This window comes from Sinohyriopsis cumingii, chromosome 19, assembly GCF_028554795.1.
Source record: "Sinohyriopsis cumingii isolate HCF-2022 chromosome 19, ASM2855479v2, whole genome shotgun sequence".
In the NCBI taxonomy this organism is placed as follows: domain Eukaryota; kingdom Metazoa; phylum Mollusca; class Bivalvia; order Unionida; family Unionidae; genus Sinohyriopsis; species Sinohyriopsis cumingii.
The window spans coordinates 13,758,224-13,784,953 of NC_142979.1; the positions used below are offsets into that span (position 1 = coordinate 13,758,224).

At 34.9% G+C, this 26,730-nt stretch overlaps 2 protein-coding genes across 4 annotated transcripts in view; one reads left to right on the plus strand and one right to left on the minus strand.

Annotated features, from left to right (window-relative positions):
• Nucleotides 1-26,730, minus strand: part of LOC149775156 (uncharacterized) — a 120,376-nt gene that overhangs the window by 13,511 nt on the left and 80,135 nt on the right. The window lies entirely within an intron of this gene.
• Nucleotides 743-26,614, plus strand: LOC149775157 (ras-related protein RabG2-like). Of its 2 annotated transcripts, none has more exons than XM_089944240.1 (3): nt 743-1,283; nt 24,048-24,156; nt 25,622-26,614. In XM_089944240.1, exons 1-3 carry the CDS (start codon nt 1,058-1,060, stop codon nt 25,929-25,931), a joined length of 645 nt encoding a protein of 214 aa, XP_089800366.1. In that variant the 5' UTR covers nt 743-1,057; the 3' UTR covers nt 25,932-26,614. The 2 variants fall into 2 exon arrangements, with proteins under 2 accessions (XP_089800366.1, XP_089800368.1); XM_089944242.1 differs by lacking the exon at nt 743-1,283 and adding an exon at nt 18,346-19,619.

Consider the following 26,730-nt stretch of genomic DNA (forward strand, 5'->3'; position numbering starts at 1 on the left):
ACGACCATTAATTCAGAAAAAATATTAATTAAAAAATGCCCAAAACTGCTGCCATGTTGGCTGTACTGGATTTCATATCGGCACCTTTTTTTAAATATCGGTCCAAGTAGACATCGGTTAAAAAAAAACCAAAAAAAAACTTAAGTGTCAATCTCATATGGATATGGCCTTTACATTCATGATCAGAAGCAATATCGGAATTTTCAAGATAACCACTGTGGCGGTCAAGTTGGATGTCCGAGCGGCACCATATTCATTGGAGACCAATTGGATATCATAGTAAGTGTTCTGGTGAAAACCCCATGTCTAAATTACTTTCCGTTCAGAGGACTAGCGATAACAAGATTTTCAAATGACTGCCAAATCTACCATACTGACAAGCACGACTTTCAGCTAGGACAAACTAGATATCATATAAAGTCTTTTAGTCAAAATCCGGTGTTTATATGACCATCCATTCGGGAGAAGTGGCAATAAAAAAAAACTGCTGTGATGGCCATACTGTATACCCTTGCAGCACCATTATCATTTGGAATCACCATGGCATCAAAAGAAGTCTTTTGGTGACAACGGCATGGTTAAGTGTATTCTGTAAAATGCTTGAACCCTTCTGTCTGGGGCAACGTGAAGGTGCGCTTTTCTCTTTTGGTCATGTATGTATGCATACATGTTTGTTTATTTTGATGGTAAGATACACACAGTCATTACCTACCGTAAGAAAGCTGGCCCATAAATGTGCAACATACGTTCAACTACCAAACTACGCACCGTAACCAAACTATATATACGGCAGCAGTGAATGCGTAACTGTCAGGTGACTGCAATAAGTGGTGACAGTTGTTATTTTCATTTTCTCTGAGGACTAATGAAGTTATCAAGTAAACGTAGAGTGTACAAACCGGGTGCAATGCTATTTGTATTGAAAGGATAACGTAGCAGGCTGGTATCTATTTTAAATCATTTCGCTATTGACTGACGCTGATAAACCAGATACCCGAGTACAACAGTTCAACCTAGCTCAATAAGCAGCTATTCGAACTAAACACTGTTGTGACAAATGTCTTCCGTAATCACTTCATGTCCTCGCAATGATAATTATTACATGAAAATTGTGGTCACCGGGGATCTAGGAGTAGGAAAGACCTCTCTTGTTTCAAAATATGTACATGATAAAGTGCCAACAAGACAAGACAACATTCCGAATTCAGTGCGGAAGAGTCAATGGACTAAAGATCTTCTTTACCGTGGAAAACCTACAAAAATCCACATATGGGACACAGCAGGTACGCTTCCTGAAAATTCTGAACTATTTTATTTCCTTGTTTACGATTTTTCTCTGTATTTCTCATATCTGTAGTTACTCAATATTTCTCACACCTGCGACGAAAAGCGAGAAACCTTTGGTTTATAATATTTTATGGACAATATCACCTGTCTGCATTAGCGATCAATAATTATATTTTGTCCACAATTTATCAGATGTGCTCTAGCAATGGACAGTCGACGGTAATCGTCAAGGGGGGGGGGTTACTATTGAAAGAGGGGAGGGGAGTCAAAAATCTGGTTGTAGGTTATCTTTCCATGGAAAAACATTCAACATACATTACACATATCTTTACCAAGGACCAACGATTATATAATGGAATTGTCAATGCGTTAAAGGTCATAGCCACGGTGCTTATTTTGAAGTTTATGGCAACAGTTACATGAGTGATCTATGATTTCGCAAATTTTTGTAGGGGTATTAACTAGAAAAGTAGAGGTCAAAGGGTTCCGGGTAGTTTGTAATCATTCACTGCAGGCAAAACTTTAAATGGGAAAAATATTCTCGAGGAGAAAACTTCCTGAATGGTAATCCTTAATTATTGCTCGCTTAGCCCGAGCCACCTGCGAACCTGTTTACAAGGCTATCCTGGAGTGTCCAACCTTTCCAATCAAGGGACCACATTACAATATTTTTCTCATGGAGCCTATGGTCTAATTTTGGAAAGATAAGGCATGAGAGAACACAAGAGAAGGTATAAGTTACGAAACGTTGGCAAGACAGAAACCTTGGGCGGTTGGAAAATCCTGTGCTACACCTATTTACCTTGCTGATTATCGTTTGAATTTTTAAAAGGCTTCATACTACATTCTTTTTTTAAAAGGCTTCATTTTACATTCTTTTTTTAAAAGGCTTCATACTACATTCTTTTTTTAAAAGGCTTCATACTACATTCTTAGACGAAAATGAAATGCTGCTATATCGCCATCTTTTTTAATAATTATTTTAACTTAAAAAATGCTGAAATGCAATATTCTGAAAATTATATATAATTTGTTTTCCCAGAAAAACGTTAAACGATTTAAGTCGATTCTGAAAGTATAATAAGGCAAAAGAAAATATATATTTTAGGTTTCGTTCTCAGGACGTCAATCAAACAACACTCTACCTACTGAGCTAATCAGAAAATGCGGTTCGTCATGGTGACATTTTCAGATGACTATGAAAAGTCGCAATTTGAAGTGTGTTCAAACACTATACGTTTCATGAAAGCGCAGGTGATTTCCTCTGCTATTTATCCTTAAAATGGTAGCATTCTGTTAGATGGTTCAATATCACCTAATTGATTATCTTCACTGTAATGAAGACTACGTCATGTTCATGTCAAACAATAGATGGGAACAGCCACGATCGGAGGCTATATTTATTGGAAAAGTTGAACTCAGCGATCCATTATTTAATTTTGGGATATAATGCTGGAAACATTACACAGGGACTTTACAAAGGTGATTTAACAAAATAAGACTAATTACAAAAGGCCATCTACTATAATTAAAATACACGTACCAATATGATAGCTATCGATACAGTAAAGTATTAAGCTGTGTTTTTCATAAGAAGCAAATTCAGTGAACTTGAGTACCCCTCTTATCTTGAGATGATCGAAACATAAAAATGACGAGGCTATGACCCTTATGTCGCTTCGCGTTGTCATGGGAACACAGAAGATAATATTTCAGCCTCTATCTCAAAAGTTAGTTAAGCAAAAACGCAGAAAATGAAAAGGAAACTGGTCCATGACCTTCACCTTGAAGATATAACCTCTACTTTCATACACGAGATCACTTCAATTAGAGAGGCATAGACGTATCATGGTTCGTCCATTAATTTAAAATAATTTTGAAGACGTAAAACAGAAACAAATAAACTCCAAATATGGAATGCCACATATTTCCTATTTACAATATGTACCAACTTTTAGTAATTTATCTAAAACGGATCATAAACTGTAAAGCGGAAGGGAGAATCTAGTAAAGCTTATAATACTGGTCCGTGATTTTGACCTTTTAAGATAGGAATCCCAATCTGGAACATGACAAATGTAGTATTTTATCTCTTAATCTTAAAGTGCTATAATGCTATTGAATGAAACTGTGTGTGCGTGTGTGTTTTGGATTTTTAACGTAGCTTTAACAATTTAACATCACTTAATCTCAGACGGTTTTCAGTTATTGAGAGAAAAGGAACGTTGAATGGAAAGCTTATAATATGGATCTATGACTTTGTAACTTGTTGTTGTTGTTCTTGGGTTTAACGCCATTTTTCAGCACAAGATAGGCTATACATGGCGGCCAGTATAACTGGTGGAGGAAGAATCCTGGAAAACCCAGGGAAGAACCACCGACCCACGAGAAGCTACTAACAGGCTTTTCCACGTACCCACGCTAACGATCTATGGCCTTGACCTTGTGGATATTACCAGTACCGTACTGCACAACATAACTTCTAATTATAACACACTAGTATACAACGCTTTTATCCATTAATCTCTAACAGCTCTGATGTTTAGATACCGGACTGGAAGGTGTGACGAAAAATTTAAAATAAAACATTGATCTTGAAGATATGATCAACTGAATGGAAGGCAACACATCTTCTAAAGATGGTCCAGAAGTACATCAAACAGTTCTAATGTTAAGAAGCGAAACGGAAAACTAAATAAAAAACTTAAAACACTGAACCGTCACCGTGACCTTGTAAACAGATCCCCCCATTATCGAACGCGACATAGCTTCTAATGATGATGTACAATTATACTAAATTTCACTGTTTAATCTCAAAGGGCTATAAAGTTATACAGTGCAGTGGAATGTTTAAGGCAAAACTTAAAATACTAATGGTTTGAAAGTTGTATAAAGGAAAGGATAACTTTAAGTACTTTTCCATGACCTTGAAGATAGACTCCAAATGAGGCACGCGATACGCGATGATGTACGAGTATACCAAAGTTGAGCCCTTAATCTGAAATGAATTTAAAGCCATAGAGTTGAGACGGACGAGAAAAAAAACTGTCACCCTCTTTTATGCATGCTGGTTTAATTTCAACTATTCTCATGAAATATTGTAGTGTCTATCATAAAATCAATAGAATAGTAAGGGTATATATATATATATATATATATATATATATATATATATATATATATATATATATATATATATATATATATAACGCGTTGCGAGTCGTGTTGTCATGAAAACTACTAAATTCTTAGGATAAAATGTTATACCCGATATAACGAGGGAATTTAAATACTTCATTGGTATTCCTTTTCTTCTTTAACGATGTAAAAATCAAAGAAGGGCGGTACACAAGTCGTAAATTGTTACACTATGACTCACCCGTCTTTGTATGAACTTTGAAGCACAACTTAAAACAGGTATGAAGCTCCATTCAATAACAATAAAGGTTAAGATTTAGCGATTTAAATAGTACGGCACAAAAAAAATCTATCACGTATTACATTTTCGCGAACTTAGCTGTATAAATAAATGTGCGATCATATACACAGAAATCAGAGCTATAAATGGGAACAGGTCATATATACACACATCTGAGATGTAAATAGGAACACATCATATACACAGAAATCAGAGATGTAAATAGGAACACATCATATATGCACACATCTAATACACAAAAATGACCCACCCCCTTATTAAAATATTAGACAATTTAAAAAATAATAAGCAATCAAAATTTAGTATACATGTTACTAAATTAAGTTTTGAAATTACGAGTTTTTAAAGCGTTAAAAAGAAATAACAGTCACTGTTTACATTTTTTTAATAAATAAAATATGATTTCAGTCACATCTAAATATATCCTGTCATTCGTGATAAAAGTCTCATAAATATTTCACACTTTGCCATATTCCACTTAAATGATAACTCTCTCTCTCTCTCTCTCTCTCTCTCTCTCTCTCTCTCAACAAAGGCTATATATGTAAACCACTATTTAAATAAAATATGATTTGCACGAATCCATGCTTATGTGATGACGAAGCCATCTCCATGGACACCCCCCCCCCCCTCTCTTTTAAGTGAATGGAAATTGGGGGGGGGGGGATTTTCAAGTTGTAAAATAGATAATGGACGCGAATCCCCCAAAAGACGTTTATTTTCATTCTTTTCAAAGAATGTTATCTCTGTTACTAAAATTTCGTGATTTTTCATTAAATATTCGCATTTTAAATCACTAATATAAACATTATCACAGGCGAGGAATAAAACTCTGATAAAAAAATAACATGTGTCTATCATGTAAATGAGATAACCAAAACCGTAACGTGTTTTCATAAAAAAAATGACATGTGTCTATCATGTAAATAAGACAACCAAAACCGTAACGTGTTTTCACAAAAAAATGACATGTGTCTATCATGTAAATGAAACAACCAAAACCGTAACGTGTTTTCATAAAAAATGACATGTGTCTATCATGTAAATAAGACAACCAAAACCGTAACGTGTTTTCATAAAAAATGACTTGTGTCTATCATGTAAATGAGACAACCAAAACCGTAACGTGTTTTCATAAAAAATGACGTGTGTCTATCATGTAAATGAGACCAACAAAACCGTAACGTGTTTTCATAAAAAATGACATGTGTCTATCATGTAAATGAGACAACCAAAACCGTAACGTGTTTTCATAAAAAATGACATGTGTCTATCATGTAAATAAGACAACCAAAACCGTAACGTGTTTTCATAAAAAATGACGTGTGTCTATCATGTAAATGAGACCAACAAAACCGTAACGTGTTTTCATAAAAAATGACATGTGTCTATCATGTAAATGAGACAACCAAAACCGTAACGTGTTTTCATAAAAAATGACATGTGTCTATCATGTAAATAAGACAACCAAAACCGTAACGTGTTTTCATAAAAAATGACATGTGTCTATCATGTAAATGAGACAACCAAACCCAAAATGTGTTTTCAAAACATATATGCTCTCAATGTCGACTAAAAAGTAAATCTCCAAACTTTACTTTTTTAATAAAATTTTAACAGAATGATCTCTTTATCGAACCTGTAAAAGATCTGAATGATATAAGCAAATATTCTAAGTTTTATCAAACTCGGACCAGAAACAGCTTTCAGAGTGGTAAAAAGCTCAGCCAATCAGATGCAACATCAAGTCATTACTAGCCGTGGATCGCATGCATTATCAACCTCGACAGAGATCTTAAAGATATAAACATATATTCCAAGTCTGATTAAAATGAGAACAAAACTATGGTCTCCAGAGTGGTAACAATGTTAACCAATCAAATCCAAGATAACATCATTATACACACGGATCTCGCTTGACGATAAAAGCTTAATTTTCAAGTCTGATCGAAATCAGATGATTAAAATTGCTTCCAGAGGGTACAAAGCTCGTCCAATCCGATGCAAGTTCACCTCATGAGTATGTGTAGATTTTGCTCACTGCTGAACCCGTCTGAGATCTTCGTGAGATATGAATATATTTCAAGCTTGATCAAAATTGGATCTGAAATCTGGCCTCCATATGGCAACATGGTCAACCAAATGGATACAAAGTTATCTCATTAATATAAATCGATCTTCTTCATTATAGAAAATATCCATTATCTTGATTATATCATCACATATTTCAAGTCTGATTGAAATTGGATGAGAAATATGGCTTCCAGATGGGCAACTAGCTCAGTCAATCAAATTCAAATCATCTTATTAGTATGCATGGATACCGCTCATTAGCGAAATCATCTGAGACCTTAATAATATAAGCATATGTTCCATGTCTGATCAAAATCGGATTAGAAATACGGACTCCAGAATGGTAACAGTGTTAGCTAATCAGGTTAAAGATGAACTAATTAATATGCAGTAATCTTGCTCATTATCAAACTGGTTTTAGACTTTGATGATATAAACCCACATTCCAAGTTTGATCGAAATCTGATCAGAAATATGGACTCTAGTGCGGTAACAAACAATTGTTGACGGACTAACCCATGACGGATGGAGCACGACGTAAGCACAGCCATACCATATTATAAGCTTCCTTGTTCTTATGGACAGGTGACCTAAAAACAAAGTGTACCACAATATCCCGGATGCTAAAGCGTAGGGATACAATTACAACAAGATAATAATTTTTACAAAAGCTTATTTCATTTACAATTCATTACCAGCCCATTAATAGATCACAAAGTTTTATTTTTTATATTTTAAAGGCGGATTCTAAAATTTACGTCATGTTAGTGTCAACAGTTCATACTAAAAGGCAGTCTGCCCTTGGAAAGTAAGAACAGGCACACATTGTTTTTATTTTGGGGTGGTGGGGGTGGTTCGTGCTCAGTAATCCAGCAAGCGGAGCTAAAACTTTTAAAACCACTAACCCTATATCGAATGTGAGTGTCTAATTACACAAATACAAAACTGCACACATTAGCTTTTTTTCTTCATTTTGTCACCTGTATCTAAATTGGCAAAATCGTACTCGTCTTAAAAGGAATGTGATCATTATTCATCACGTAGCGAAATCTGATCTCATACAGGTGATATACATGTACACAATACTGTTTACTAACCTTCACTTGGAACAGACCTGTATTATGGACAAGCCACCCAAACGGGGCACAAACACCAGGCAGTCCATGGCTATAGTTTATGAAAGAAATCATTATCCTAAATATGTCTTATCTTTCTTTATTAACATCTACTGTATTTGTATTTACTAATTTGTATATGCGAAGCATAAAATGTGCTATTCACTATACGAAACCTAACCTGTTCTCCTTGTGATATGTTGAACTAGAGATTTCCATTTTAAAATAACCCAATCCAATTAAACTCAGATCTCTACAGTTCTACGTAGGACTGTGGAGATCTACTTTTATTCGGGTTGAAAATAACGCCTCCTATAAATGCAGGTTTGCAAATGCAACACATGTTACCCTAATGATCGTGTACTTGCTAATGTGAGGTAAGAATCGTCCATTCATGGAAGTGGACCAACCCTGCGTAGATAGATGATACAAGCTACAACGCAAAAAATAAACAAGCAAGAACTTTTTTTAAAGGTAAACTGGAAAAATCCAAAAACGTTTTGATCAGTCATGCATGCCAAAAGCAATTACTATGGGGAATTTTCATAGATGCTAAAACAAATGGATTTTGAGAAGCTTGAGAAACGAAATACTGGCAATGGTAGAAGTAAAATTCACCACACACGACAAAATGCCGCACTGCCGAACGAATGTGGAATATGATAGTTGGAACGGATATAATTCCTAATACTGCGTGATAACTCAAGACCCTCAAAATCAAGGAGAAAAAAAGTTAAAAGCATGTAACGCGCGGCACGAATATTCTGTAATGGGAAACAGGGGTTACTCAACTCCTATCTACTGCAATTTGCTCTCGGCATTGCTAAACGAGAATTATTTACATTGGTATAACAGTTGTTTACAAAACAAACCAACCCAATAAGTCATTCAGGCGACCTAATCACGCGAAACATGACCATTTCAAGGATACATTCCTGCTTCTACTGAATGCAGATCGTGATAGTGATCCCGCGCAAACCAAAATAATCTACATGTACGTATCATTAGCAATAATCGCTCCGCATGTTCATGCATGACTCATAGATTTGAAAGTATGGTTCTTAACCGTGCCTACATTTTGTAAATCGATTCAAACTTATAGTTTCAAAAGATTCTAAATAAATACCCAGGGATAGTATTCTAAATAAATACCCAGGGATAGTATTCTAAATAAATACCCAGGGATAGTATTCTAAATAAATACCCAGGGATATTATTCTAAATAAATACCCAGGGATAGTATTCTAAATAAATACCCAGGGATAGTATTCTAAATAAATACCCAGGGATAGTATTCTAAATAAATACCCAGGGATAGTATTCTAAATAAATACCCAGGGATAGTATTCTAAATAAATACCCAGGGATAGTATTGTCACATAAAATGAAATGTCCTAAATTTCGGATAAAAGTCCAAGAATATAACTACAAAAATATTTAGATCGAATTCTAAATAAACGAATTGGGTTTTTTAAATAACTGAATGGAACATAAATTCCCTCTCAAGAGCGAATATGAAGTGAATTTAAATAAATATTATTCTATAATTTTCATTTTTATGTATGTATATAAAACGAAGTCTTTTTAATAATGAATTTTCGATTGTTATGAATATACACATAACAAAACCTCTGTTTATAATTTTCGATTTTTTTCTTCTCGGAATATACAGAAAACAATCTTTCTTATAAGTTTCAATTTTTAGGAATAAACACAAAACCAAGTTTATTTTATAATTTTCGATCTTGTTGTTCTTCGTTTTGGGTTTAACGCCATTTCTCAGCACATGATAGGCTATACAGTGAGGCAATTATAACTGGTCAAGGAAGAAACTTGGAAACCCACGGTAACAACCACCGACCCACGGGAAGCTACCGGCAGCTTTCTCACATACTAATGTCTTTTGGAATATGCACAAAACAAAGTTTTTTTGAAAGCAAATTCTATCCTACAAGCCATGTTATGATCCTAAAAAATTTGTAATGATTAATTGTTCCTGGGATTGATCCATTAGCTGACAAAGGACAAAAAGCTATGCACCAGGTATAACAAGCAAAATTACACTTTAATGAAATCGTAAAAACTGCATGAAACAGTAATTAATAGTCACCTAAAATATAATTCTTTATGGCTTGAAACTGACAAAAATGTACACAAAAGAACTTCAAAACATATAATCTTTGAGTCAAACGATAAAAATTTATGGATTGGAATTCGATAGGTCTTTTGTAGGAAAAAAAGCTGCATGTTTGACAGTCGATGTAGCTAAGTACATTTTTTCCATATATATTTTTCAAAATAATTGATAACCCAAAGAACAATTTGAAATTCCAATTTGAACCTTTTTTGTAAGCAAAGTTTTATTACGATGAACCAAGGTTATATCTGATACAAAACTGTATCCATATATAAAGGTGATTCAGTGAAAAAGTATGCGTCATTATTTTAACTTCTTACGATTTATGGTGCAATAAAATGCCTTTACTTTAACTTCGTGGTGTTTAAACGTTAAATTAACTTCAACTTAAAAAGTATTTTGTTTACTATCTTTATATCTATCTTTATATTGATATTTATTTAGTATCTTGTTTTTGTCGAGGGTTTAAGGCCATATTTCAGCACATGACAGGCTACACATGGCGGCCAGTATAGCTGGTGGAAAACGAACGCGAGAAAGTCCCGAGAAGAACCAGAAGCTACTGGCAGGCTTTCTCACGTACCCAGGTTGACCGAGCCAGAGACTCGAACCCACACGGACAAAGGTGAGATGTGAGTGAGCCTTCGACCGTTCGCCCCCCCCCCCCCGGGGGACTTGGACTAATCGGTCCCCCCTGGACCCCCATATAGTATCTTGCTATTCATTTAGTATCTTGCCGGTTATTTTTCTTATTGCATTAGGGACTGACTTTTAACGATATTTGACGAAAACCAACTATTGACTGTTTTCTATAGCAAGTGCTCGAAAACAAGACAGATACTCGTGGACACAATTTTGGGTGGAAAAGGTTACCCTTTGCTTCGACTGGAGACCGTTAAGATTGTTCTGGCAACTCTTAAGGTGAATGGGGACCCTAAACATGGTACTGGCAACTCTTAAGGCGATTGGGGACCCTAAACATGGTACAGGCAACGTTTAAGGAGACTTTCCTACCACTTTACAATTATTTATATGAATAATCAATTATCAATCCAACCCATTTACGTTCAGATGAAATCCATACTTTATTCAAGTTGCATATATCCCTTATTATAAAACTGTGCTAATCTGGTTAGACCTTTAATAATATTCGAAGACCGAGGCCTTACATAACTGCACAAATAGGGAACCAAAATACGGAGCAGTTTCTTGTGTCAAATAAAAGTATAGCTGAATAATATCACTAATAACTGTTGTGGGCTGTTCAAGATTTATAAGTCAGAACTCCTTTGAAATAGGGCTGAAATGACGCTAACATGAAGCTGACGTGGCACTGAATGTTACAGACATGATGTATAATACAACCAAGCGCCGAAATGTCACCGGTTATGTTTAAATATGAAGGGGAGTTGAAAAAGTGGAAACATTATTAAAAAATGACCCTGATGACTTGTATTGAAAGTCAGCCAAAAATGAGCATTCATGTTTTGCAAAGGAGGGAAAAAACTCGCCATACAAACAAAAAAATTCAACGAAAACCAAAACCAACAACAAAATCCCGACAAGTACAATCGGTTGCAATTGCTATGAATGCAGTACGTAATTTAAATTTTAATGAATGGATGTTAGCATCCAATATTTGTTGAAGCGTTACGCTTAACATGGAGAGAGAGAGAGACTATCTACAAGCTATATAGATTAAGTTCCAACATTAAATTTATGAGCGACCACGATTCATTATTGAACTTATCCCACTTACAAGTTTAAAAAGCAATATATATATATATATATATATATATATATATATATATATATATATATATATATATATATATATATATATATATATATATATATATTGTAAATTGAAGCTATCTAAAAAATTTAAATGATTAATATGTACATGCTGTTGATTTATTTCACCTCTGATTACCGGTATGTATTGTGTTGTATACAGTAATATAAAATTTAAAAAAAAGTCCATTTTGTGTTGTATACAGTAAAATAAAATTTTTAAAAAAGTCCATTTTGTGTTGTATACAGTAAAATAAAATGTAAATACAAGTCCACTTATCTCGATTCTGATATACCAAATAATTATTTATTCATAGATGTCCTGCATATATAGGCTTATACACGAGCATAATGATTTATATGGTGTATTTCCAGACAGGTGCACATGTTTAATATTGGGTACTTCTAAAATCTGCGGCAGGTGAATTAGAGATAGGAACTTAACAGCATTGCTTCACACATCTTCGCAAGACAGGATTTCGATGTGATAGCCCTATATAAACCATGGCGGATCGAACCGATATATTAGTGCTTTGTCCTAGCAACATCTATTGGATTTTATAAGCTGCCTCCCTTAGTATGTACTGCCAACTAACCAAATACATGGTGTATTGTACATCAGCCGAAAACGGCGGTGGCAACCGACCTAAAAAGAATACTTTGTGAGTTTATCATCGAAAGTATGACTACGTACCAGAAAGAAACCATTACAGGTGTATCTGAGCGAGCGGTATTTGTGCAAACGTTGACCAGCGGTGGAAAATTGATTATTTATCAGTCCATTCAACTTGTGTTCTCCCCTTGTCTCGAACATGTAGGAACAGTGTTCAAATTTGGACAAATTAATTTTGATTGGATGCAGTGGCTTGCCGCAGCATCCAATGAAATTCACAGACCCGAAGCACAGAAATATCTGCTCGATACGCCAAGGTGTACAAAGGGTTATCATATCAGAACCTTGGCTAGCGAAGATGTGCTTCACAGGGTTTGCTGCTCAAGGGCCAAACAGCACACCATATTTAAAATCTAATTGGGCTCTCAAACAGACTTCTTCAATATTTAAAAAGCTATCTGACAATCCGCTGTTGTTTTGGTGATCATCAAAAGCAGATGTGTGACAATTTGTATGACTTGTAGCAAATCATGGTTTCTACCCGTATTTACAGCGTACGCCTCGGATGCGAGAGGTCGCGGGTTCGAACCCAGGCCGAATCATACCAAAGACTTATAAAAATGGTACCAGAAGCTGCCTCGCTTGGCGCTCAGTATGTGTTTGGGTGGGAAATGATGCCACAAAAGTCTGCTAGGCATCACTATAAACTGACACACTGCAGACATCGTAGCGATATGACAATAAATTCACGAGTATCAAAACTACAGAAGTGACTTGTTTAGCACCTCAAACTGATACTGTGAAGAAAGTACAAGAAAATAATATGGAATTAAATCATTAGACTAATGATCTTTGTGAAGACAAAGTGTCCAGCATTGTGTAATCTTACTTGGACATCCAGAAAAATTAATCGGACTATATCCAATGACCAACGCTAAACAAAATCCCTGCTGTATGTATGTAGGTATATGTATGCATGCATGCTAAACAATAGGTAGGTGGATGGGTATGTATGTATGTATGTATGTATGTTTGTTATGTAGGTATGTATGTATGTATGTATGTAGACTGGCTGCCTGTCCCTTCCGCTTCTTGTCTCTCTGAAAGTTGAAGGTAAACGAATTGTTAAATGGTCCTTAAGGTAGACGTTTGGGGAAAATGTGTTAGTAAATGTTGGTTTAAATAATATAGCATTTTATTTTAAAAGATGTATTACCGCGAGGATGGAATTGTGTCTCATACAGAACACTGTGGATTTATTTCAGTTGGGTATTAAATGAATTTTGAGACCGAGTAGAAAAGCGAAAGGTAGGTATCAACGGAGGTTCTGCAGACATCAGTGCTTTGAATACTCAAAAAGCTGATGTATACATGGCGTATTTGACGCGACGAGATCAAGACCACACATATTTTAAGCTTTTTACAAAATGGCCCAAGCAAGTCAGCGAGAAACAAGGCTTATTCTTCTGGATCACGAATATGTTTTTCTGTATAGCATGAACACACACACACACACACACACACTCTCTCTCTCTCTCTCTCTCTCTCTGTTGTATGGACAAACAACGACCACAGTCGCCACTCGTATATCACCGAGCGGAAACCGATTAATTTTAATGAAGCCACAGTTGGTGCACACAGCCTTTTTTGCTTGTTTTTGTGTATAATAAAACATATTTGAATAGTTCGTGCGACATTATTAATCCAAGGAGATTTTATATACAGATAACACGAGAGCAGAGATTAACAACTACAAATCGTGTATGAATCGGGGTTATTGCAGGGAGAAATTGTTATAATAACCAGAAGATGGAAAATCTATCAGACATTTCTTCCGCTTTCGTTTGTCAAAAATAGCAAAAGCAAACATCAACTGGTTAGTTACAGATGACACAACATAAGATTATACTTTTTCAATGCATTAGACACTAAATATAATTATGAAACCACCCCAGAGTATTTTTACTTGGTATTTATAAACAAGGAGTGATATCTATTCAGTAATTTTAATCTCGGATGAAGTAGCTATAATTGGATGTACGTTTCTGCTGCTTACTTCGAAGATCAATTTCCAATTACTTGTCATGTGTATCCATGTGGAAAGTCTATTGAACCGAAACCACTTGTATAAAGTCAACCACAACGCGTGCGATTTTGCGACATGAAGTGATTTATATTATCAGAATTGTGCATGTGGACTGAGCGCAGATTTTTGAAGAATTTTTTTTTTTTAAAAATAAAAATAAAAAAAATTCTGCAGTTACTCGTAATAGTTTTCTTTTCTCAGTCTAGTGTACGATTTCTCTCATGTAGGGAACGAGTCCATAACAAGACAATATGCATAAGTCACTGCCTGACATAACGTTAAAAGCGTCAAGTCAACGCCTGACATAAACAATGCTGAAAACGTCAAGTCACTGCCTGATATAACGTTCAAAGCGTCAAGTCAACGCTTGACATAATGATGAATGCGTCAAGTCACTGCCTGAAATTAGTGCGATGTATAAAAAAAGCGTTAACGTTCATTTAGTTCGGTTTGTCACATTTTTTCCCTTTGTTTTCCTTTTTTTTAATAAATGTATTTCTCTACAATCTTTTGCTGTATAACTAACGTACCTAACGCATAGCCTAAAAAAAAAAAATTAAAGTGCCAAATTTAAGACCGCGGTATTAAATTTTATGTACATATATCATTTAAACCTCACTATCATGTTTCAGGTACATCTGGTTATCTATACTAGTATCACTAATATTGCTGCATTAATTAATATGTATTGTCGTATTAAAGATTAAATACTATGGTATTTATAAATAAATATATAAATAACATAGATACCTAAGTATATACCTAAGTATCAATTAAAATATGCCGCCATACAAGGGCGCCCGCATAATTATTTTCGGGGTGGGGTGGGAAATATGTAGTGGTCAGCTACTTAGCTATTATTTTTACTTATGTAGACCTAAACATGTTTGGAGGTGAAATCGGGGGTGGGGGCTTTCCCCTATATGCGTGCGCCCATGCCACTGTATTTAATTATATACAATTTACTGTTTATCAAATTATACCTAGGTATGCGTTATTAATTAATTTCTATCTCGAGAATAACTGACATTTAATATATATATATATATATATATATATATATATATATATATATATATATATATATATATATATATATATATATATATATATATATATATATATATATATATATATCTTGATCTTGGTATTCAAATATATATGGCGCTAGTAATTAATACCGCAGTAGTAAATAATACATACTGCAGTATTAATTAAATAATACATAGGTATGAAATAATACATACAGCCGTACTAATTTTCTCCAATTAGGGTAAAATTCGTGTCACTCATTATATGTAACGGTACATCCTATTTATTTACTAGAACCATTACCAAGGTATATATTGCGTCCTATTTATGTATTAGTACCATTATCAAGGTATATATTGCGCCCTATTTATTTGCTAGTACCATTATCAAGGTATATATTACATACTAACCAGTTATATATCAATACCTAATACTGTCAATACCTAATACTATCAAATACCTAATACTGTCAATACCTAATACTATCAATACCTAATACTGTCAATATCTAATACTATCAATACCTAATACTGTCAATATCTAATAATGACATTATTGGTCGTATCGCATGACCCACGGTATGTATTATTAAACCATGACATCTATTATTAATAGTACTTATTATTAATATCACGGTGTATATTATTAGAATGCGATATACATTATTTCATACAGGCGCATAAATAATTTAATACCCTGGTATATACATATCGCAGTACATGACCCAGATACTGACATGGATGCCATAGTGTGTGTGTGTTTAATTTTTAACATAGTTTTAACAATTTGTCAGTCATATTACTACGATATCTGCAGTGTGGCACTTCATAGTGATGTCTAACACTGGGGCATCATGTCGCAGACATATGGAGCATCATGTCCCATCCAGTCACATTATCCTGACACCAGGCCGACCAGTTCTATCCCTAACTTCTTAATGCTGAGCACCAAGCGAGGCAGCTGTTAGTACCATTTTTTTTAAAAATAATTCTTTGGAAGGATTTGGTTGGTGATCGAACCTGCGATGTCCCGCATCCGAGGTGGACTCACTAACCACTTCGGCCACCGGAGCGGTCCACGGATGCCATAACCGAATATTTTAGTTTTCTCTTTACTGAAGATGTGATTTTTTTGGTACAAGACAAAGATGATGTTAGTTCTGTGTATAATATGCTGTTTTCAAGGTAATCACATTCCTTTACAAAACAACAACCCCAAATAACCCAAAATAAATTCATATATTCCTTACGTATTCAATAGTAGCTGATGTTTCTTTCTAAAAGTATTTATTCTAAAAACTCTCAATAATTCCTGACAAACGCCAATATCTTTTGCCAAACCGTATGACGCGAAACAGCGCGTGGCATAGTTAGCAATTCTGCACCATTCTCGTCCCATGTAAAACAGAATTCTGGACCTCCTCCCAATAAAAGAAGTTGTTTGATGGTAATTTTGGACCCATAATGGGCCTACCCCACCCCCCACCCCCCCAAAAAAAAAAAAAGTTACACTGAAGCATAGGTAATTATAAGTTTATCAAAACGAACTGGCTTTGGTATCTGTTTTTACAATGCACGTTACATTCGGTAGAGTTGTTGACACAGGGTATGGTATCAAGAGAATCCGAGGAAACCCGAATGCATGAAATTTTACATAGATAACACTAGATCAACTAGCTACATACATCGAGGATGAATCACGGTTATTTGAGGGGGAAATTTGTTACAAGAGTCTGCAGATGGAAAATCCGAAAGATATTTTGTCTGTTTTTGTATGTTAAAAATAGCAACAGTAAAACATGAACTGGTTAGTTCGAGATGATGCAACAAAAGATTATCAGACAGACCACATTAGTAAATTATTAAGTAAGAATTATTTCTGAACCCTCGGGCTATACTTAAAGGCCTTTAAAAAATAATAATTACAGTAGAACTGAATTAAGTCCAAACGATGTGAAATACAGAAATGCAAATGACAACATTATTTTATTAGTATAAAAATATATATGTGAATTATTTATGTCTTCAAATGATCGTATTCAGCTGTTTCTATTAATTTTTTTTACCTACTTCGATCTATTATTATTATTATTATTATTATTATCATGACCATCATCATTATCATCATCATCATTATTATTGTTATTATTATCGTCATGTTCATCATCATTATTATTAGTATTATCATCAGGGCCTCGTGTGGCCGAGCGGTCTAAAGCGCTCACCGTTACGGATCATTGCCATCTCACCTCTGCGTGGGTTCGGGTCTTGGGTTTGGCCAATGTGGGTATGTGAGAAAGCCTGCCAAAAGCTTCTCATCGGTTGGTGGTTCTTTCCGGAGGTTTTCCGGGCTCTTCCTCCACCATTTATACTGGCCGCCATATATAGCCTATCTTGTGCTGAAAAATGGCGTTAAACCCTACAACAACAACATTATTATTATTACTATTATTATTATTATTATTATCAATAACATCATCATTGCATTCACAACCATTTAACATGTTTTTATTACAACTGCTGCTGCGAGTACTACTACCACTGCTATTCTTCTGTGCAACGTGCAATATGACTGACCCATCACAATCTCCTTTTAAAATGAGAAGTTTAAATACACCGTGCCTCATTTGCTAGACAGACTTGTTACTAAGTTTATCTTATTACTTACTGGTAAGGTTCCATATTTATGCATATGACAACACAGATAAAGCAAGCTATTATCACCACAAAATCTGGCTATCGCTGGATATAAATAGGGACCCTATATTTGATCGCAAACACAAAATCTAAAGCACACTGCCCTGCCTGGCCGAATGGTCACGAAATTAAACTAGAGCGCATGTCAAGTTACAACTGCCTGTACATACGTGAATATGCAATTTATACCTTGGCAAAATTCAGCTGATGATGGGGACTAGATCATTGATCGGCGTTGATCCTGATCATAGCGAGTGAACGAAAAGGCAATTTTGTTGACTAGTATGAAAAATCTATACGAGGTTGAAACATCTGCTGGTGCTCTACAGCGATAGTAGTTGGCAATGTTCGAAAATAGAAGACTTTTGGAAATAACCATCCAACACTTATAAGCGAAACAGTATTCGATCTTTGGAAAAGTTATTTCGCACGTTTTCCAAAGCAGAAACAGTTTTTTTAAAAGAAGAAGAAAAAAGGAAAAAAACAAAGAAAGACATGTTTGAAAGCTGTTTTACCTTCAACCCGAGACACTTAAAAACTGGTCTATGTATCTGCTTAAACTTGTAGTGAAGTGTCTTGATAATAATACTTGATAGATATGCAGCCAACATTCAAATCCACATGTAAAAGGATTCAACGGATGTAGCTAAAAGACTGGTAGGACAACACTGTCAATTTCTTGTGCATCCGGATTTGTTTATCAAAGGCTTGAATGAAATCTGCGTCCGCCATACAAGTTGGACAAGTTGTACAACTTAAGTGGGCCTATTTGATACGTTGGTCATAATGGCTATTTGAAATACCCGCTGACCGTAGCTGACAAGTCATAAGGATACATCTACATTTTAATTACAGTACGAAAATATGTTGACGTACCTACGCTGAAGAAACTCACATTACTGTACATTAAACTGTTTAGTATTTCAAAACATCCAATACGAGCAGATAATATATTTTTTTTCAAGATATTTTCTTTTCTACACTTTGTTCCACTGACGGGCCTATTCTAATAACATGTAACTATTTTCACTACAGTGTCGCGCGTTCTGTGGATCGTAAAATACATCTTGCGATTTGGTTAATGTGCAATTTTTTCACGGAGATCTGACTAAACTCAGAATCTGACCATGAAAATTAAAGCGGACCTAAAAACGGACTTCTTTCTGAAGATCATCCTTCTAGGAGACAATATGGTTGGAAAGACTACGTTTTTGAAAGCATTTATGCTTCGAAATCAGAAAAAAACGTCAAAAAGTGTCGGTTGGATAAATGACTCAAACTTCTGTTGTGAAAGAGAGGTTACTGTTCGTGAAAAGACGATCAAAACACTGGTTTTTGACACTGCTGGTAAGTTTATAAACATAAAAGATAAAGCTATTTTTCTTTAGGATGTACAGATATATTCTACTTACCGTAAACTTACTCCAGTTAGTGAAATCAAAAAGAGAATATGCCCTAAGAGGCCGACGACGCACGAATAGAAGCCTTACAGTTTTTAAGAAGGCTCTGTGGGTCGTGTTTGTACTTTTATACTGTCAAAGGTCTCACATTAAATTTGTAAAGTTTATAAAATGTTTTTCATATCCTCTCATTTTTATATTTCAATAAAACTCTTTACTTGTAAAGTTACAGCTGAAACGCTGCATAAGAAACCTTACTAGTTTTCTCTTCAGTGATACGTCATATATTATGACGAAACGTTGCAGGCTGCTTCCATTAAGCTGCTAAATCATCCATACATAACGATTTGTCAATTATATGGAGGAAAATATGTATGGCAACCGTTCTATTGTGTGTAAAAGCTATATTCCATGAATGATTCTCAGACATTATGTGTGTATGATTTGGATTTTTAACGTAGCTTTAACAATTTTGCAGTCATATCTCTACGAATGTCTGCAGTGTGGCTGTTTATAGTGATGCCTAGCACTGGGGCATCATGTCGCATACATGTAGCATGATGTCCCACCCAGTCACATTATCCTGACACCAGACCGACCAGTCCTAGCACTAACCTCTTAATGCTGAACGCCAAGCGAGGCAGTTGTGAGTACCATTTTTGTGAACATTTGGTATGACTCGGCCGGGGATCGAACCCACGACCTCCCGCATCCGAGGCGGACGCTCTAACCACTAGGCCACCGGATCAGACATTAAGTTTTACCCATAAATCCGTCAGTAGTTTCATGTCATTTTCTCCCACAATAATGTTTTAAAATTTATTGGAAGCATCTGCCAAGAGGTCAAGTTTATCAAATTGTCGGAAGTAAAGTTTGCGTTACATCATTAAAAGTATTTTATTAAGCACATCCCAGTGGGTCATTAGGTTTGCGATATGTCATTAAACGTATGTTATTATGCATATCCAATTAGTTATTTAGTTTGAGATTTATCATTAAACGTATGTTATTATGCATATCCAATCAGTTATTTGGTTTGCGATATATCATTAAACGCATGTTATTAAGCACATCCAGTGAGTTAATTATTTCGCGATATATCGTTAAAAGTATGTTATTAAGCATATCCAAGGACTCATTTGGTATAACAACATACAACGATAGTTTTATTACGATTTTAAGCAGCAAACGCCTACCGCGTGATGACAATGCAACTGTTCTAATAAAGATGGCGTTCTACAGTTATTACACAATTCTGTGAGGGTCGCAGGTGTAAGGTGAAGTTGTCTGCATTGCAGTGAATGTTGGTATATATTTATGCAACTTTCGTGCATTATGGCTAAAATTTCTTTAAATAATGTACTTGTGGAAATTGTACATGATCTATGCACACACATGACCAAAAGATGGTGTGTCGCACGTGCTCGCAAAATCTGCCTGAATTAGCCTAAAGCACACTATCTTTAGCAGTTATTCAAATAGAAAAAGCGAATTTTGCCACAATAGTCAATAAGTTTCTACGAGGGGAATGAATGAATTACAAAAATATATAAAAAGTAGAAAAGGTATCAGCTCTTTTTTTTTGTTTTCATTTTTACAATTTATAAGTAAAATAAGTGAAACAGACCAAGCGATGCTAGCAGTTATATATACGAACCTCTAAAGTAGGCCAAACTCTTATGTCACGTGTTTAGGCTCTAAAAAATAGTAACAGAAGAAAGAGTGAAAACAACAAGCTTTAAAATATTTAACAAATAATTTATTTCCCTGGAAAAACAATGTAAAAATTAAAAACTAGGAACTTACGGTTAAGAATCAAATCCAAAATAATCCAAGAATAATCCACGAATTAAATTTCAGAAGTCCTAGTAATGAATTCATGTTCGAGTCCCGAAGAAAACTCCGAAATGGAAGGCGATGACGAATGCTATATCCTTTATAGTACAGATGTGTCTACAGTTCTTTCCTGATTCACAAACAATATTCCGGTGTTTGAATTTCCGAATAAAATTTAAAGAAGTGTCTTTGTCCAAGAATTCTGTATGAGCACTCAAATATTTCCAGGAAAAAGATTTAATCTTTTAGAATCCAAATAATTTGAATAAAAATTAAAATATAACTCCAAACTGGTCACAAACAAACACTTTCCAGTGTAAAAGCCCAACTGAGAAAAATCTCTATAAACAAAGGTTATACAGTAACTTGAGACGCAAAACAGATTATCGGATGAGGGTCACGTGACCACATCTAGAATGATTTAGAAAGTATCTAAAAGTCTAATGGCACGTAGCACAGTACAGCCTCGATTTCACCACCACCATTCACACACCAAAAATGAATATATAAAAAAAAAAGTTGTTTACTTGTCTCAGTGATTTCTGAATCAAGGTCGGAAACTAAGTCAAAAACAGAAACAGTGTTTCTATTATTAGGTATTTATGAAAAGATTCAGGTCAAACTGAATTTTCTGGAAAATATCAAATTCCGAGTAAACAAAATTACATTACATTGAGATGTAATGAAATTAAAAATAAAAAATTAAAACTTAATTAAATTAAATCAAATATAAATGATATCAAATATATGTAACAAAACTGAATCCTCTACACCCCAAATTACGTCCATGAAACATTCACAAATCTAAAGGGAATTAAAAGTTCTTCTGACAATACCTAAGATATACAAGGTCTTTTTCAAATAGCCGTTATGACCATTAACCAGTGAGGAAAACATGGAAAATTCTTTCTCTTTAAAATTCTAACTCGATGCAAAATAATAAACAGTAGAGCACCACCAAAGACAAGTAGAGTTACCGTTCTTTGTGAGATGGCAGTGGTGCACTAATAAACTATCACTGCTTATAGTAACAGGTAAGAACAATCCCTAATAAATCTAAATTAACTAAGTACGCTAGTGACTCGTCGGAATCAAACACTTTGTGAACTGTTTGTACTAGTTATTATCTTCACGGGCTGTGTAAATGTATTCTGGTGATCACTTACTGTCAATCACTACTGCTGCAATAAGTGTTGAAGAAAAGCATATATGTATGGGTCACGTAACAAATGAAATAACATGATAAATAAAAGCATATATTTCTTGAGTCATTTAACACTTGCTTTTGGTTTACATTATATCAGTATTTACACCTGGGGTCCTATTAGATATGTAGGCAATAGTATTTATTTGACCAGAGGATAAAAAAGGTCCGTGACTTCCTAGGCAAATGCATTGTGAATTCTCCACTTACTGGACGTTGTTAAGCAAAGCAAATTATATGCTTTTAAGCAATCGTGGAAGATAATACTTTTGTTACTATGTTACATGATGTCACACCATTCTATCATGACGCAACAGTGCTTAGAAATACGTCACCTCGTAATATCTATTCAGTCATACAAATAATAAGAACAATATTCTCTTCAAACCTATTTCTGTTCACTTTAATTTTGTGAAAAACCATTAAACGCAATTAATCATGTAACAAATGAGGGGATATACTAGTACATGGGCCTCGTGCTGCTGTACTTGATCTCGCCCAAAGTTCAAACAATAAAATCTGTAATTATTATCTGTCCGTCCTACATGCCAGTTATTGTTGTTGTTGTAGGGTTTAACGCCATTTTTCAGCACAAGATAGGCTACAATTGGCGGCCAGTATTAATGGTGGAGGAAGAACCCGGGAAAACCCCGGAAAGAACCACCGACCTACGAGATGCTACCGGCAAGCTTTCTCACATATCCACATTAGCCGAACCCCGAGACTCGAACCCACGCGGACAGAGGTGAGATGGCAGTGATCCGTAACGGTGAGCGCTTTACGCCACTCGGGACCCCATTTTTTTTGTTGTTGCGGTTATTATAAAATACGAAACTGTAGAGCGCCACCAAAGACTATTAGACATTACTGATCACTTATTGTGTGCTACAAGTAGGACACAGTACGTTTTTTGTAATATAACATGACAACACAGCAGGTCTATGATGTAACAGCTGTTATACCACGTCGTTCTTTGTATTTATGCGCGTTTCAGTTGTTTCTTTTTCAAACATGTCAGCTATCTGAGTCAAATGTGTGAAAATGGAACTTCACCTGGATCTTTTCTTTTTCAAGAACACATATAATCCATATAGTCCTCCCAATTTTTTGAGCGGAAACCATCTGCTACCTTTCGATATGCAGCCTCTCAGAATGACAAGGGTTAGTTTTGTATGCACCTCCATAAATATCGTGGTGTCAACTGAGACTCAATACAAATGCAAAATATGCTAGCAAAAAATCATATTAGCACATTTTTTAAAACTTAAAAAGTTAAGTGTCTTTTTTGTTTGGGGTGGTCTTATAATGAAACTTATATTCCATATCTATTTGCAGGTCAAGAAAAATACCGAAGTCTCACTGCCTCATATTACCGTGGTGCGCACGGTTGTCTTATCTTATTTGACGTCACAAAACAGGTGACGTTTGACAACGTCAAATACTGGTAAGAAACTTACTTCAACTCAAGTATGTTAAAGTTATCTATACTGAAAGTTGAAACTCCACTGCCTTTACCTTTTGCTTCATTTATGGAACAACTTTATACTATCTTCTTCCAAATTTCGTGCCGAATCCTGGCTTATCATGAATCTTGTCGAGCCTATACAGACATTAAATGTATCCCTTTTGACTAGCTCTCTATTCAAAGACATGTTACACGTGAATCGTTTTCCTATCAAACATATTTTCTGATGCCAACTTACCCTTCGACCACTGAATATGTGGCTCCCCACTTCATTAAAAAAAATGCAAACAAAATAGTTGACCATGTCAATCACTGTCTATGTGAATTATTACGTAATCTAATCTGGAATGGTTATGTTTGGGGAAGCTGAACGACAGTGATTGTATCACCTATGTAATTTTCAAAATATGCAATGAGTTACAATCTTTATATTTTCGGCGTTTTCGTAAAATAAATGTTCGTGAAATTTTTATCATATCTTTCAAAGTCCTATGCCAATCAAAACGAATATTTTACATGCTCGAATCGTGAATTTTTAAAGAATCGTTATTTTTTATGCTAATGAGTGGGTGGAGTCACTAACAGCTTATAAATATTTCATTATATTTATAGTAAAGGGCAATTTACCCCTTAAAAATGGATCCACCGCTTTGCTTTCGTTTTATACGACTATTCTATAAATAATAAAAAAGTATTATCGTTTCAAAATGTATGTCACCAATACTGAATTAGCAAGTGTAATCTCTCTGTTGCGTTTACTCACTCGTGAAATCTTTCCAAAATAAGAAATAAATAATTAGAAAATACACCAGCCACCAGATGAAAAGATAATAAGAAAATACGTTGTTATCCTCTGAGACAAAAATGTTAATATGGACGACATAAATATCTACTGCTAGGCTATTTAAGGATTTTATTATTTTACAATGGCAAATCTCCTAAAAGCTCAAACCACGAAGATGCTAATTTATATACACTCTCAACACACCGCTAATTATGTTCTCTTCATATTAACAACATTATAACACATTTAACTTGAGGATATTCAACCTAAACACCAACTTCAGATTTATCTTGGAAAGCAAGTGCGCGCGTGTGTGTGTGTGTGTCTTTACATCAGTAAAGTTCAATAATTTTCTTTATTTTGATCACGTTTTGCCAGCATTTCTGGCATTACTTGTTCGTGGTTTATAAATAAAATGTATATGAACTGTTCGGATGACAGCTGTTTGATTTGCGTCACTGGATAAGTATTATGATCAAAAGGTAGGTCAAATAACATTTTTGATTATTAGACAGAGATGTTCAATCGGTCTGTTTTGCATAATCTTTCATCAAGCTGATTATTTAACATAAATTAGCATTCATTATACCAGGGACTGATATCTCAGATTACGTTAAGAGCTTCTTAAAAATGCTAATTCATCTCGTTTCTTCTTGTTAGGCATGAAGATCTGAAAGTATACAGTTCCCAAACAGAGCTCTGTACGATGCTGATAGGCACCAAATGTCACGTGGAGGATAGCCAGCGGGAAGTACCGCGCGAACGCGCAGAAAATTATGCGGAAAGTATCGGCGTTCCGTATATGGAAGTGAGCGCTGAGAAAGGAATCAACGTAACAGAAGCTTTTGAAAAACTAGCAGACTTAATAATTGATAGTCTTCAAAGACGGTCGGGAATCCAGCATCAGTCATCTACGACAAGTCATATTAGTTTAACAGAAAACTTAAAGAAACAATGGTGCTCTTGCTAGTGAGATTCAAAATGGAAAAAATATCTAGAGTTCTGTTCATGTGACTTGTCATATACAATGTTAGCCTTGACAAGGTTGTCTAGATATAAATATCTAGCGTTCTGTTCATGTGACTTGTCATATACAATGTTATCCTTGACAAGGTTGTCGATATCATCTCGCATCATCTTAATAACGGGCAATAATGTTTATCCGTATTAATCTGAAGAATGTAGATTATCACAAGTTGTTGCAATACTGTCGCGTGCAGGAAAGTGACTAATTTACTAAAAAGGCGTATTTTCTTCCAAGAGATTCGCTTTAAGTTTGCAATAAAGATTTAAGTCACTCGAAATAGAAAACTGAACCTCTGTGAAAACTTTACACATGACAAGAATGTAAGTTCATACATCGCAACCAAAGTGTAAATCGTCTATTTAATCTATTTACAGTAATAATATTGTATTTTAACATGGTTCACAAGCTTTTCTAAAGATAAATTTCCAGGTCATTTCCAGTGTTTTTACAGGATGAAATTAATTTTTTCAATGTTCAGATATGACCATTACTGAGTGGTATTAAAGAACATTTTAGATGATCATGCACAAAACCATAAAATGTATCACACGAAACAAGTTTGACTATATTCCTATACATCGGCATGCGAAGTTATTTCAATGTACGGAATAAAAATTCTAACTTTACTTGCTGACCTGCATTATGTTGCTACGTGAAAACAGCATAATGAACATGAATTAGTTCTGCTTCCTTTCAAACATTTAATTCTAAAGAATTCCAGAGCAATATATGTGCATGTTAT

Bases quoted from the DNA above. Each gene is read 5' to 3' on its own strand.
- LOC149775157 (XM_089944240.1), top strand. From the start codon at position 1,058: ATGTCTTCCGTAATCACTTCATGTCCTCGCAATGATAATTATTACATG. The intron at 1,284-24,047 runs GTACGCTTCCTG...ATCTATTTGCAG, and splicing joins CCACATATGGGACACAGCAG to GTCAAGAAAAATACCGAAGT. The intron at 24,157-25,621 runs GTAAGAAACTTA...TCTTCTTGTTAG, and splicing joins TTTGACAACGTCAAATACTG to GCATGAAGATCTGAAAGTAT.